This window comes from Sabethes cyaneus, chromosome 1 (genome assembly GCF_943734655.1).
Source record: "Sabethes cyaneus chromosome 1, idSabCyanKW18_F2, whole genome shotgun sequence".
Classification (NCBI taxonomy): domain Eukaryota; kingdom Metazoa; phylum Arthropoda; class Insecta; order Diptera; family Culicidae; genus Sabethes; species Sabethes cyaneus.
This window is the reverse complement of record NC_071353.1, coordinates 98,942,241-98,954,938: the sequence shown is the minus strand read 5'-3', so window position 1 is coordinate 98,954,938 and position 12,698 is coordinate 98,942,241. Positions and strand designations below refer to the sequence as shown.

Genomic DNA, 12,698 nt, shown 5'->3' with positions numbered 1-12,698 from the left:
ACCACAAAACCAAGAAGTATGTGAGACTTCGTGATGATAGTCCCGTTCCTTTTCAGGTTTACTCTTCGTATTGCATCTTCCGAGGCAATGTGGAATAGCAGGTTAGAGAATGCATCCCCTTACTTCAGTCCATTCAACGTCACGAAAGCGGTTGAAGTCTCTCCCGCTATTCTGACGTATGATTTTGACCCATCCAGTGTCGTACGAATTAACCTAATTAGTTTCGTCGGGAAATCATATTTCAGCATAATCTGCCACAGCTCATTTCGTTTGACTGAATCGTACGCCGCTTTAAAGTCTACAAACAGATGATGAGCCTCCAAGTTGTACCTCGGAACTGGTCTAGTAACTGATGCAGCGTAAACATCTGATCCGTCGTGGCGCGACCCTCACGAAAACCAGCTTGGTACTCGCCAACGAAGGACTCCGCTAACAGCCTCAAATCCTTTTACGGGTAGAATTGAATAATATAATACCCCGATAGTTTTTACACTCGAGCCGATGTCCTTTTTTGAAAATAAGTGTCAACATTGTGAATGCATCTCTTGATTCTACCAATCAACTCTGGCTCTCCAGTTATTTTTGTACACCAAGGAGCTCAGAATCCCGAATAAATCTTTGATTGGGAGACACTGAGGCAAATTTATCGGGTTGTGGTTTTTGGGTACAAATGGGATCGATTGTGTTGTTTTGGCGTAATGCGATTTTTGTTTTGATTATAGCCACTTTACCCAGCTTGGGTCATTCGTGACATCTGCGGGGTTGGGATTTGAACCCTGGTCCTCGGCGTGAGAGGCGTGAATGCTAACCACTACGCCGGGACTGACCCTTAAAATAATTCGATGATGTTTTATCCGGCCAAGACACGTATTGTCCATCTGCATGATGTTTTTGTAGCAACGGGATCAACATTTTCTTCAAACTTTCATTGACATTTTTGCATCACAATATCTGATCTGACGCCTATTAATTTTTCGCCACACAGAAATCCTCGGAGGAAAAAATTAATCGCTGCTGTCGTAGTTGCATTACTACTAATCATCGCACTAACCGGAGGTCTGTGCTATAGTCTGAAGCTACCCGAAGCGCATCGTGGTCAACATGTCGGCGCTGTGGTTGCGAACGGCCACGAATGTGCTTCTATTGGAGCAGATATACTACGTAGAGGAGGATCAGCTGCCGATTCCGCCATCGCTACACTCTTCTGTGAAGGAGTAACCTGCCCACAAAGTATGGGCATTGGAGGCGGCTTCTTGTTAACCCTATACGATCACGATAATGGTCAGGCTGTAACACTAAATGCTAGAGAAACTGCCCCTGCTGCAGCCTCAAAGGACATGTTTGCTGTGGAGAATAATTCTATACGAGACAAACGAGGTCTTGTTATAGCGGTTCCAGGAGAACTCAAAGGTTATTGGGAGCTGCATCAACGCTATGGAAAATTAGATTGGGCAACACTAGTTCAACCAACTATTGACTTATGCCGTAAAGGTCACATGGTAACGGGTTACCTGGACAGAATACTCCGAAAAACGCAGAATGCGATTTTGGCTGAACCGTCGCTTAGAGAAATTTTTATAAACCCAGAGAATAATATGACATGGAAAGAAGGTGAATTTATTAAGCGTTTGGCTTTAGCAGACAGCTTGGAGATTATCGCTCGTGAAGGAGTGCATGCTTTATATAGTAAAAATGGTACACTTTTACCGAAACTCATGAACGATCTGAAAGGTTTTGATAGCATCCTAACAGAAGACGACTTTTTCAACTACGAGTAAGGTAGTAATCATATCATTAATAAAAGAATGATACATTTTTTTAATTGCAGACCAAAATGGGAACCGGCATCAAATTTGAATATTCGTGGTGGAAATCAGGTGCATTCTTTTCCCCTACCTGGAAGTGGTCCCTTAGTCAACTTCATGCTCAATATTTTAGATGGTTATGAAGACTTGGATATTAAAAGCCCGCTTACGTGGCACCGAGTGGTTGAAAGCTTCAAATTCGGTTATGGACTACGAACCCGCACTGGCGATCCAAAATTTATAAATGGATTCGGCGGTTTACTACAAAATTTGACTAGTGAAAACTTTGCAGCTCTCGTTCGCAGTAAAATCGTAGACAATCAAACCTTTTCCGAGTACACGTACTATGGTGCCGAATTCGCTAGTATAGAAGACCAGGGAACAGCACATGTTTCGGTTTTGGCCCCTAATGGCGATGCGGTGTCCGCTACTGGTACCATCAACTACCTGTAAGTATCATTTCATTTAAATAATTGATATTCATCGAAAAACTTACAATATACAGTGTGACTGATTGGAAACGTTTAAAAGTTTAAAAGATTGCATTATTCTTGTTTTCAAATCGATTGTGCGTTAGTCTAAACGAAAAAATTAGGATTTTTTAATAAAATTATTCAAAAACTACTTAATGGGCGGCCAGTGGAATTTATTATATCTTTATTAAGGGGTCCAATATGACTATAACTGAAAGTAATTTAAATTAAGCTGTGGCAGAGAGAAGTTAAATTTAATTTATGGTTCATTTTTCTGAGGCACGACTGATACGCTCAATTAAACTTTGTATAGATACAGATCGATGTTGGTAATTTGTTTTATTTCATTAGGTAGAGTGTTATAAACTGAAGGACCAAAAAATGAAAATCGCGCTTGGCCGAGACTTCTGGTGGCTCTATCATGCTGTATGAAATTTGCTCGTCGGGTATTTTGCAGTCTATTACCTGTATTTAGAGACATATTATGATGATAGTCTAGTTGATATTAAAGTATATTCAAATATATTGTTTAAGTATAACTTTTACCTTTTAATAATGTTTGCTATTAAGGCCGAACGAAAATCAAACACCTTGTAGAACCAGAAGATCATTGTAGATAATAGCAACAAAAAGCAGGGAGCTAAAAGAAACACGTCCTTTTGCTGGCAGAGCCAAACTACAAGAGACGGCACTGCCGTCGATTTATTGTTTTCAACATATTGAGCGTTACTCTTTTTTAACGAGTAGGGAAATCTGCTGAGCACCTTAGAAGATACGGTACTATCAGACACCTGAGAAGACAACTCAGGGAGTGGGGTTTAAGTATCTCGACCCCCCTAATGGGGCGTGCTTAACGCACTCGCTTAGATAACTTCTGGACTATGGTAGTTAAGCTGTTTATTCGCCGTTGATCGGCTCTCCAGCGGTTTTGTAGGTCAAGTACAATCTAAGTAGCTGCCGCATTGACCGCTCCCCAGACGTCCGAGCTAGAACACATCCTTTGGACGAAGTTATCCGGAGTAGTGTCCTGTCTGCTCACTGCCATCATGTTGCTTCTCGCGCCCGCGAAACGAGGGCATATGAAGAAAGCATGTTCTACAGTTTCCTCAACATCCACGCATTCGGGACTCGCGGGGGACTCCGCATTCCCAAACTTGTGCAGATACTGTCTGAAACAACCATGCTCTGACAGAATCTGTGTCAGGTGGAAGTTGACTTCACCGTGGCGCCTGTTGACCCACCTGAATAGTTCCGGGATAAGTCGATGTGTCCACCGGCCTTTTGTGGAATTAGACCATGCCTACTGCCATGTGGTCATCGAGGCCGATCTTGTGGTACTCCGTATGCCTCTAGTTCCACGTTGGTTGAAGCACTCTACGTCCTCGCTGATGATGATGCCAATAGGCATCATACCCGCTAACACGCAGATTGCGTCATGTGAAACTGTGCGATACGCACTCGCCACTCTCAAGCACATGAGACGATAGGTGCTTTCCAGCTTGGCTAGATAGCTTTTGGTACCTAACGCCGATGACCACACCGGTTCGCCATACCTAAGTATGGACTGGACCACGTTGGCTAATAGCCTTTGCTTGCTGCCATATACCGCAGAGCTATTAGACATTATACGAGACAATGCCGAAATAGCTGTGGAAGCCTTCTTGCAGACATAGTCGACGTGGCTCCCAAACTTGAGCTTGTCGTCGACCATGACTCCCAGATGTTTTAAGGACCACGTTGACGAAATAGTGCAGTCCCCGACGCTGATATTTGCTTGCTGTACCGACTTGCGGTTGTTCTCCACGATAACCTCCGTTTCATGATGCGCTAGCTCCAGTTTCCTGGATCGCATCCAATCTTCGACAATGCTTATAGACTGGGCAGCCGTCAACTCAACTTCTCTGATAGATTCACCGTAGACTTCCAAGGTGATGTCGTCCGCAAAGCCAACTATCACAACCCCTACCGGGAACTTTAGCTAAAACACCTCGTCATACATGACGTTCTACAACACCGGGCCTAGTATGGAACCTTGCGGAACCTCTGCGGTGATTGGAACGCACTTCTGACCCTCCTCTGTGTTGTAGCATAGCACACGATTCTGGAAATAATTTTCCAGATCCTGTACAGCGACACCGGCACTTGGACTTTCCGATGCGAGTTGGTTATGGAGTTCTAGCTAGCGCTATTAAACGCATTTCTCACGTCAAGCGTGACAACTGCGCAATAGCGGATACCTGTCCTGTTGCGCTGGATTGCTACCTAGACTGTCTTAGTGACAGACAAGATGGCATCCACCGTAGATTTGCCTTTTCGGAAGCCGAATTGGTTCCTTGACAGACCGTTTGTAACCTCCGTGTACTGTACGAGTCTGTTAAGGATAACCCTCTCCAGCACCTTGCCGGCAGATCAGCCCATATGACGAGGGACACCCGGAGGTCCCGATTTCGGCAATAGGACCAGGTTCTGTCGCTTCCATCTGTCCGGGAAGTGGCCATCTTCCAGGCATCTACTCATTACTGCTCCGGATAATTCGGGAGTCTCCAAAATAGCCGCTTTAATGGCCAAATTCGGGTTTCCGTCTGGCCCCGGTGCCTTGCTCACCTTTAGGGATTTAGCGATCTCAATGAGTTCCTCGTTCGTAACCGTCACTTCCTCCCCGACCTCTAATCCGCCGTCGCTTACGTTATTTTGGATGTTCGGATGAGATACTGGAACGTCGACCGTGTGAAGACTCAGCGGCCCGAGGCCAGGGCCTTGGCTTGTGGCGAGGAAAGAGGCCTCCGATGATCCGCGCCAGCATCTCTGGTGATCGCTCTGCGGGAGCCATCACGCCCTTGGTCTTTGTCATTACGACCCTGTAGGCATCACCCCACGAGTTCGTGGGGCTTAAAGCAGAATCCGGCCCCTATGGTTCGTGCGACGATTTCTCCACTCTACCGCGCAAGCGTTAAAGTCGCCCGCCACAACCGACGGCCTTAGACCAGCCAGCACAGCACGCATGGTGCTCCGAAGCTAGAGCAGACTTTGTTTCAGGTCTTTCGCCAGGGTGCTGCGACCTGCCACGAACTCGATAATGACATCGAGCTGATGAGTCGCCGCTACCACTCTGGGTAGCATGTCTCTCTTTCCTGCCACTGCTTTTATTAGCGACGGGCCGACGTTCTTTGCTGCGTCCGGCGTAGATGCAGTTGGAGCGACAGGTGTACAGTTTCCCTTTCCGCTTACGCTGACGCTTCTACTGGTATCCATTGGCGGAGAGCTCTGGATACCTCTGGATACCTCTTGCGAACGGATTATCTAATCCGTCCGCGCTCACTGAAGTTAATGTTTTATTATTTTGATTGTTCATATAGAATCCCACGAGTTGAGGGGAAAGAAGAGTCCGCCGCATCAGAGCTCCTCATGATGCGGTAAGGGCTGATTACTGTGGAGGGCGCTCTGGTACTCTACAGGCTCCGTTTGAGGCTGAGTATTTATAGAACCCCCCCACCATTCATTCCTCGGCACGGGTCGCATGATACCTTGGATTAGGGGTTTATCCATTCATGTTTTTACTTTTAGCCATGGATAACAGCTATCAAAACCATCCTCCTTTGGGGGCTTTGGATTCGCTGCTCAGGTTCATCGAACATGCTTCTACCCAGATCCGTCATTTACAGGCAGAGTTTACACTCAGCCTTCGCATGAGTGCCCCCTTCTTTGTCCGCATACGACCCTAGTTTACACCGGTTGTCCGATTTCCACTAAGGAACGTATCCCGGATGGTACAACGAGGTGGTAGAGATAGGAGTTGCTAAATAAGAGGCTGTGGAACTTCGTGGTAGTTTTGGAGCGCATTATTCAACCATTTACCAGCCAAGAGCGTTACTCTTCGTTACATTTAAACGCGATTTGTTTTTTAAAAGGGCATATGCCACATATATAAGAATTTCTGGAAGAGATTAACGGTTTGCATATCACAAGATAGATAAAACCGAGCGACTATTATTTGTGTAGAACAGAACTGTTGGGTAAAGTATCGGCAGTGAAATATTATTTTCAAGCACCTGTTTTGCCTTAAAACGTGAATATGTTGTTTAGACATACTGTCACAATCTTTCGTTGCGACGCACCTTCGTCAACATTACGTTGAAGCCGTAATTCTTCCATAACGTCAGCGAACCAGTGGGATCGAACTGAAGCAGAGAAAATGACAGGCCAGAAGTAAATAAAGAAAGAGCGTTTCGATAGCGAGAAAAAAAAGTGAACCCTAAAACTAGTAAAAGTGCCGATTTTTTGCCTTAAAACTACTAAAATTAAAATTTTTCTTAAAACTATTAATTAGTTGATTTTAAGATAGTTTTCTAAAACCGTTCTGTGCTACAAACGATACGTTGTTTCGTACATCGTTGTTTCTCAAAGGTGATTGCGTTGCTAAAATGCATGCGAGGTTTGGTAAAAATTTATATCCTAATTATCATCTAAACAGATACTAAGCCTACAGTACGGAAAGAGAACGGTCAGGATCTTTAAAAATAATTAAGCGGAATTGAGCTAAACTAATTACAAATAACAAATTGGAAAAAGACACTAAACGTAAGTGATTTAAAAATTAGATTATTATGAAATCAAAACCAATAGTAAAACATGAAAGAATTACATGGAAAGCTAATTATTGTTATATTATACACCATAGGGATTTTTTAACAGCGTCTATAGCTGTAGTAAATAAAAAGAGTTACGTTGTTAAAGAACCGGAAAATCGTCTGTCTGTTGCATTCGCAACATTTTAAAAAATCCGTTTATTTGCGATCGGGGAAGCTTCAGTATGCCAAAAAATAGTCGCGCGAAAGGGCAGGGTGTGAGTTGTGGAATATGTGATGATCCGGATAATAGCTTAATGGTGAGTTGTGATGATTGCGGTCGGTGGTTTCACTTTAAGTGCGTAGGTGTCGACGAAGGAATTGAAGATGTAGACTGGAGTTGCTCGTCGTGTGAAACGAAGCGTGCAGCTCAGGGCACATCATCCCGTGAGGCATCGGTACAGGGTGGAGCAGGGAAAAAGTCGACTGCAGATCAAGAACATCAAATCGATCAAGTCCAACGGTTTCAAAGAATGATGGATCAAATGCAAGCTAGGTTTGATCAGCAACAGCATACGTATGAAGAGTTACTGCGTAAGAAGGATCTTGAAATGGAAAAGGCAATAAGCGATCTACAGCGCCAGTATCTACTGAATTTGGAGAGAAAAGAGCAGCAGATACGGGAGGAGCTGAGTGTTCCTGCCATCGTACTTCCTAATGCTAACTCAACATCGTTAGGAACTGAATCTCGTGTTGCAGATGATGTATGTTCGGCAATAACGCGGATGGAAAAGCAGTTGCAAGATATGGCGAAAAAGCAGGAGTTTGAAACGAGGCGGCTTGAGGAGCGATTGCAGGCTATGGAAATCGGCATGAGCAGATCTGCTCCAATGAGTGATGGTTTAAATCTCCGTGCGAACCTTTCTTCCGGCAATCAACAGTCGTATGAACAGTCTGCGACCTCTCTTCACGAGCTCAGCAAAAGCCAACTCGCTGCGCGGCAAGCAGTAGCAAAAGAGCTTCCCGCTTTCTCCGGTAACCCAGAGGAGTGGCCGCTATTCATTGCTACTTATGAGAATTCCACCAGGATGTGTGGCTTCAGTGATGAAGAGAATTTACTTCGACTTCAGCGCAGCTTAAAAGGAAAGGCTCTTGAAGCGGTGCGAAGTAGATTACTATACCCAACTGGCCTCGAAGGTGTTATTAAAACGCTACGTACGTTATTTGGACGACCAGAAGTGATCGTCCATTCACTGGTCTCTAAGATACGAGAAATGTCAGCGCCCAAGACGGAGAAACTTGGGACCTTGATCGATTTCGGAGTTGCAGTGCAGAATATGTGTGCAACGATTGTAGCTTGTGGATTAAACGAACATCTGTGCAACGTTGCGCTTCTCCAAGAGCTTGTGGAAAGATTGCCGCCGACTATCAAGCTTGACTGGGCAAGACATCGGCAAACACTAAACGCGGTTACTCTTTCGGACTTTAGTAGCTGGCTTGAAACACTAGTTGAAGCAGCATGCGTGGTGACGGTTCCTTCGTCGTTCGGCGATTATACTGGTAAATCTGACAGGAGAAGCAGGAAGGAGGAAGTGTACTTACACCGTGAATCAAGTCCAGCCTCTTGCTCGCCGATGTCTTCTGGAGCAACATCGCGGAAAAGGTGTTTAATATGCAGCGAAGAATGTCGCAATCCTAGTTCTTGTGCAAAATTTGGTGATATGGACATCGGGGCTCGCTGGACAGCTGTCAAAAATAATAAGCTGTGTCGCAAATGTCTCTCAAAACATTTTGGAGCGTGTACGGTGAGGGAAGCTTGTGGAAAGAATGGTTGCTCTTACATGCACCATAAATTGTTACACGACGATTCTAGATACCCGCGATATCTAAATCCTCAGCCTTCAACGTCACAGGCGGACGTTGAGACCGGTTATGGAAGCTGCAACGCTCACGTAAGCAACGTAGGTAGAGTGTTGTTTAGATACATTCCAGTACTGATTCACGGACGCGGGAGCTCTGTTCGTACATACGCCTTTTTGGATGATGGTTCTTCAGTTACCCTGATGGAACATGGCCTTCTGAAAGAGTTAGGTCTCAATGGAGAATCTTATCCACTGTGCTTAGGGTGGACAGCCGATCATCAACGGCAAGAAGCAGAATCCGTGAAACTAGCGCTGGAGATCTCAGGAATAAATGACGCGAAATCGTATTGGATCCCAAAGGTGCATACGGTTGAAAGCCTCGCTTTACCTCGACAGACTCTCAAGATGGATGAATTAACACTTAAATATAACCATCTAAGAGAGCTGCCGGGTGATTCGTACCACAATGTTCGGCCTAGACTCCTCATAGGGATAGATAACTGTCATCTGGGACATGCTTTGGATAGCAGAGAAGGCGCAAAACATGAGCCAATAGCTACAAGAACCCGTCTAGGATGGACAATCTTCGGGCCTTGTTCGGCACCTGTTCCGGCAATGACAAACTTTACAGGCCATCACAGCCTTCATGCTTGCCCGTGTTGTGAGCGAAGCGACACAGAGCTGCATAACACAATAAAGGCCTATTTCTCATTAGATAGCCTTGGAATAGTGCGTTCAGCTAAACCGCTTCTTTCAAAAGATGATGAGCGAGCAGAACAGCTGCTGAAATCTTTAACGCGTATAAAAGGGAAGAGAGTGGAAACCGGATTGCTTTGGCGGTGTGACGATGTTCGTCTACCAGACAGCAAATCGATGGCGATGAGACGACTGGTCTGCTTGGAGAAGCGTATGCAGCGAGACCCTGAACTGGCTGAATCGGTGAAGGAGAAGATCCGCGATTACGAACGATCCGGATACGTAGAGAAGCTGACGGCAAACCAATTGACCGAGAAATTCGATCGAGTTTGGTATCTTCCTATCTTTCCGGTAGTCAATCCCAACAAGCCAAAAAAGATGCGCTTAGTTTGGGACGCAGCCGCTAAAGTCTCGGGAGTTTCACTAAATTCATTCCTGCTAACGGGACCGGATCAAGTCACCTCATTAGTATCTGTACTACAGCGCTTCCGGGAGTTCCGCATTGCCATTTCAGGTGATATTCGAGAAATGTTTCTTCAGATCTTGATGAACCGGTTTGATCAACAGTGTTTGAGATTTCTATGGCGGAACGGAGAGCAAAACCGCAGTCCAGATGTCTACGTTACGAAAGTAATGACCTTCGGAGCGACGTGTTCACCAAGCTGTGCGCAATATGTAAAAAACTACAATGCGCAGCGGTTCCAGGAACAGTTCCCGAGGGCAGTCGAAGCGATAGTGAACGAGCATTACGTCGACGACATGCTTTCCAGTGTAGAGACAGAAGAAGAGGCGCTACAGCTGGCGAAAGATATCCGGTATGTCCACGCGGAGGCGGGTTTCGAAATACGGAACTGGCTGTCGAACTCGAAACGAGTGCTGCGGGAACTGGAAGCAACTGCCGGCGAAAAGAGTTTGAATCTGTCAAGTGAGATGGCGACGGAGAAAGTTCTCGGCTTGTGGTGGTGTACTGCGACCGATACGTTCACCTTCAAGGTATCTCCGAGAATCAACGCCGAACTACTGCAAGGTAACATCGTTCCAACGAAAAGGCAGATTCTAAGCACGCTGATGACAGTCTACGATCCGTTGGGACTACTGGCGCACTTCCTAATGTTCCTGAAGATACTACAACAGGAAATTTGGCGCAGTGGTGTAAGTTGGGACGATCCTATCCAGAACGAGCAGTTTAAGAAGTGGCAGACGTGGTTACGCGTTCTTCCGCAAGTGGAATCGGTCAGCGTGCCAAGATGTTATCGGACGAAGACGAGCTTACGTGAGCAGAATGTGGTCCAGCTGCATGTATTCGTAGATGCGTCGGAGAATGGTTTTGCTGCAGTTGCATATCTGCGGTTCGAAGAAGACGGTGAAGTAGAATGTGCGCTCATCCGTGCGAAAACGAGGGTAGCTCCGTTGCGATTCGTGTCGATTCCTAGACTAGAACTGCAAGCAGCAGTCATTGGAGCTCGCCTAGCGAGCGACATTATACAGACACATAAACTGAAGTTTGTGCAAAAATATTTCTGGACGGATTCACGAAATGTCCTCTGTTGGCTGAATTCCGACCATCGGAAATTTAACCAGTTCGTTGCGGTGCGGATCAGTGAAATGTTGGAATTGACGGAGCCTTCCGAATGGAACTGGGTCCCGACAAAGCTAAACGTCGCTGACGATGCAACGAAATGGCAGACGCTGCCGGATCTCACTCCTACCAGCCGCTGGTTCCGTGGCCCTGAGTTCCTGTGGGGACCAACAAAAAGATGGCCTGCCGCCGAGTTCAAATTTGAGCACACCGCAGAGGAGAAGCGGTCAGCACTGAATGTACTGCACCATTCTGTGGAACGCGCTCTATTCCGCTGGGAAGATTTCTCGAAGTGGAAGCGACTACAACGACATGTAGCCTTCGTTCAACGATTTCCGTCGAATCTACAGCGGAAGTTGTCAAAGGAACCCATCGTCACTGGACCTCTAACGCAAGAAGAACTTGAGAAGGCGCAGTTAGCTATCTTCAAGTCGGTTCAAGAGACAGAGTTTGCTAAAGAGAAAACCCTACTGCAGAAGCCAAAGCCATTGCCGTGGAAGAACGTTTTGCCGAAGAGTAGTTCGCTGTACAAACTTAGTCCATTCATCGGTGGAGATGGATTATTGCGAATGAAAGGTCGCATAGACGAATGTGCGTATGTGGACGAGTGTACAAAACATCCAATCCTGCTGCCTAAGCGGCATCCAGTCACAGACCTTATTATCGCCAATATTCACCAGAAGTTCTGCCACTTGAATCACCAGACCACGCTTAACGAGGTCCGACGCAGATTTTACGTTCCAGGACTGAAATCGGCCTACAAGCGCGTTCGAGAACGATGCCAACTCTGCAAGATTCAACGAGCGAAGCCGGAAGCCCCAGAGATGTCAGGTCTACCGTCCGAGCGTTTACAAGCATTCTGTCGTCCCTTCTCCTACGTCGGTATCGACTATTTCGGGCCAATGCACGTGGCCGTTGGTAGGAGGACCGAAAAACGATGGGGCGTATTAGTGACTTGTTTAACTGTACGAGCGGTTCATCTTGAAGTCGCACACAGTCTTACCACCGACTCGTGCATCCTTGCCATCCGAAACTTCATCGCCAGGAGAGGTATGCCGGTGCAGATAGTTAGCGATCGCGGCACCAACTTTATCGGAGCCAGCCGTGAACTGAAGGAAGCCTTACAGCAAGTAAACCAGGACAAATTGATAGAATATTTCGTCACCGCTGATACGAAATGGTCGTTCAATCCACCCGCATCACCTCATTTCGGCGGAGTCTGGGAACGCCTCGTTCAATCTGTGAAGAAAGTCCTGAAGCACCTGCAAGTCACTCGAACACCCACTGACGAAATACTGAAGAACACACTCACTGAAATCGAGCTTATCATTAACTCCCGACCTCTGACAGAATTACCACTAAACAATGAGTTTTCTCAAGCGCTCACACCGAATGATCTCCTGATAGGGTCGTCAGACGGTTCTAAGCCCCCGATCGCATACGACGACAGCAGCTACGCCTTGAAACACACCTGGAAGATGTCCCAGGTATATGCCAACCGATTTTGGCGTCGGTGGATAGCTGAGTTCCTGCCCACACTCACACGGAGGACAAAGTGGTTCAACCGAACCAAACCGATCACTGTAGGAGACATTGTCGTTATTGTAGACAACACTCTGCCAAGGAACTGTTGGCCGAAGGGTCGTGTGGTTCGTGCAGTCCGCTCCAAAGATGGACAGGTGCGACGCGCAGTTGTGCAGACTGAACATGGAGTATTC

The 12,698-nt window shown here is 46.3% G+C and overlaps 1 protein-coding gene across 1 annotated transcript in view; it reads left to right on the top strand.

Annotated features, from left to right (window-relative positions):
• The window catches only part of LOC128742125 (glutathione hydrolase 1 proenzyme-like), an 86,793-nt gene that overhangs the window by 72,387 nt on the left and 1,708 nt on the right, over window positions 1–12,698 (top strand). Inside the window, exons 4-5 of the mRNA XM_053838353.1 lie at window positions 986–1,774; window positions 1,829–2,254. Of these exons, the coding sequence (XP_053694328.1) occupies window positions 986–1,774; window positions 1,829–2,254 (1,215 nt within the window). The remainder of the gene's footprint in view (window positions 1–985; window positions 1,775–1,828; window positions 2,255–12,698) is intronic.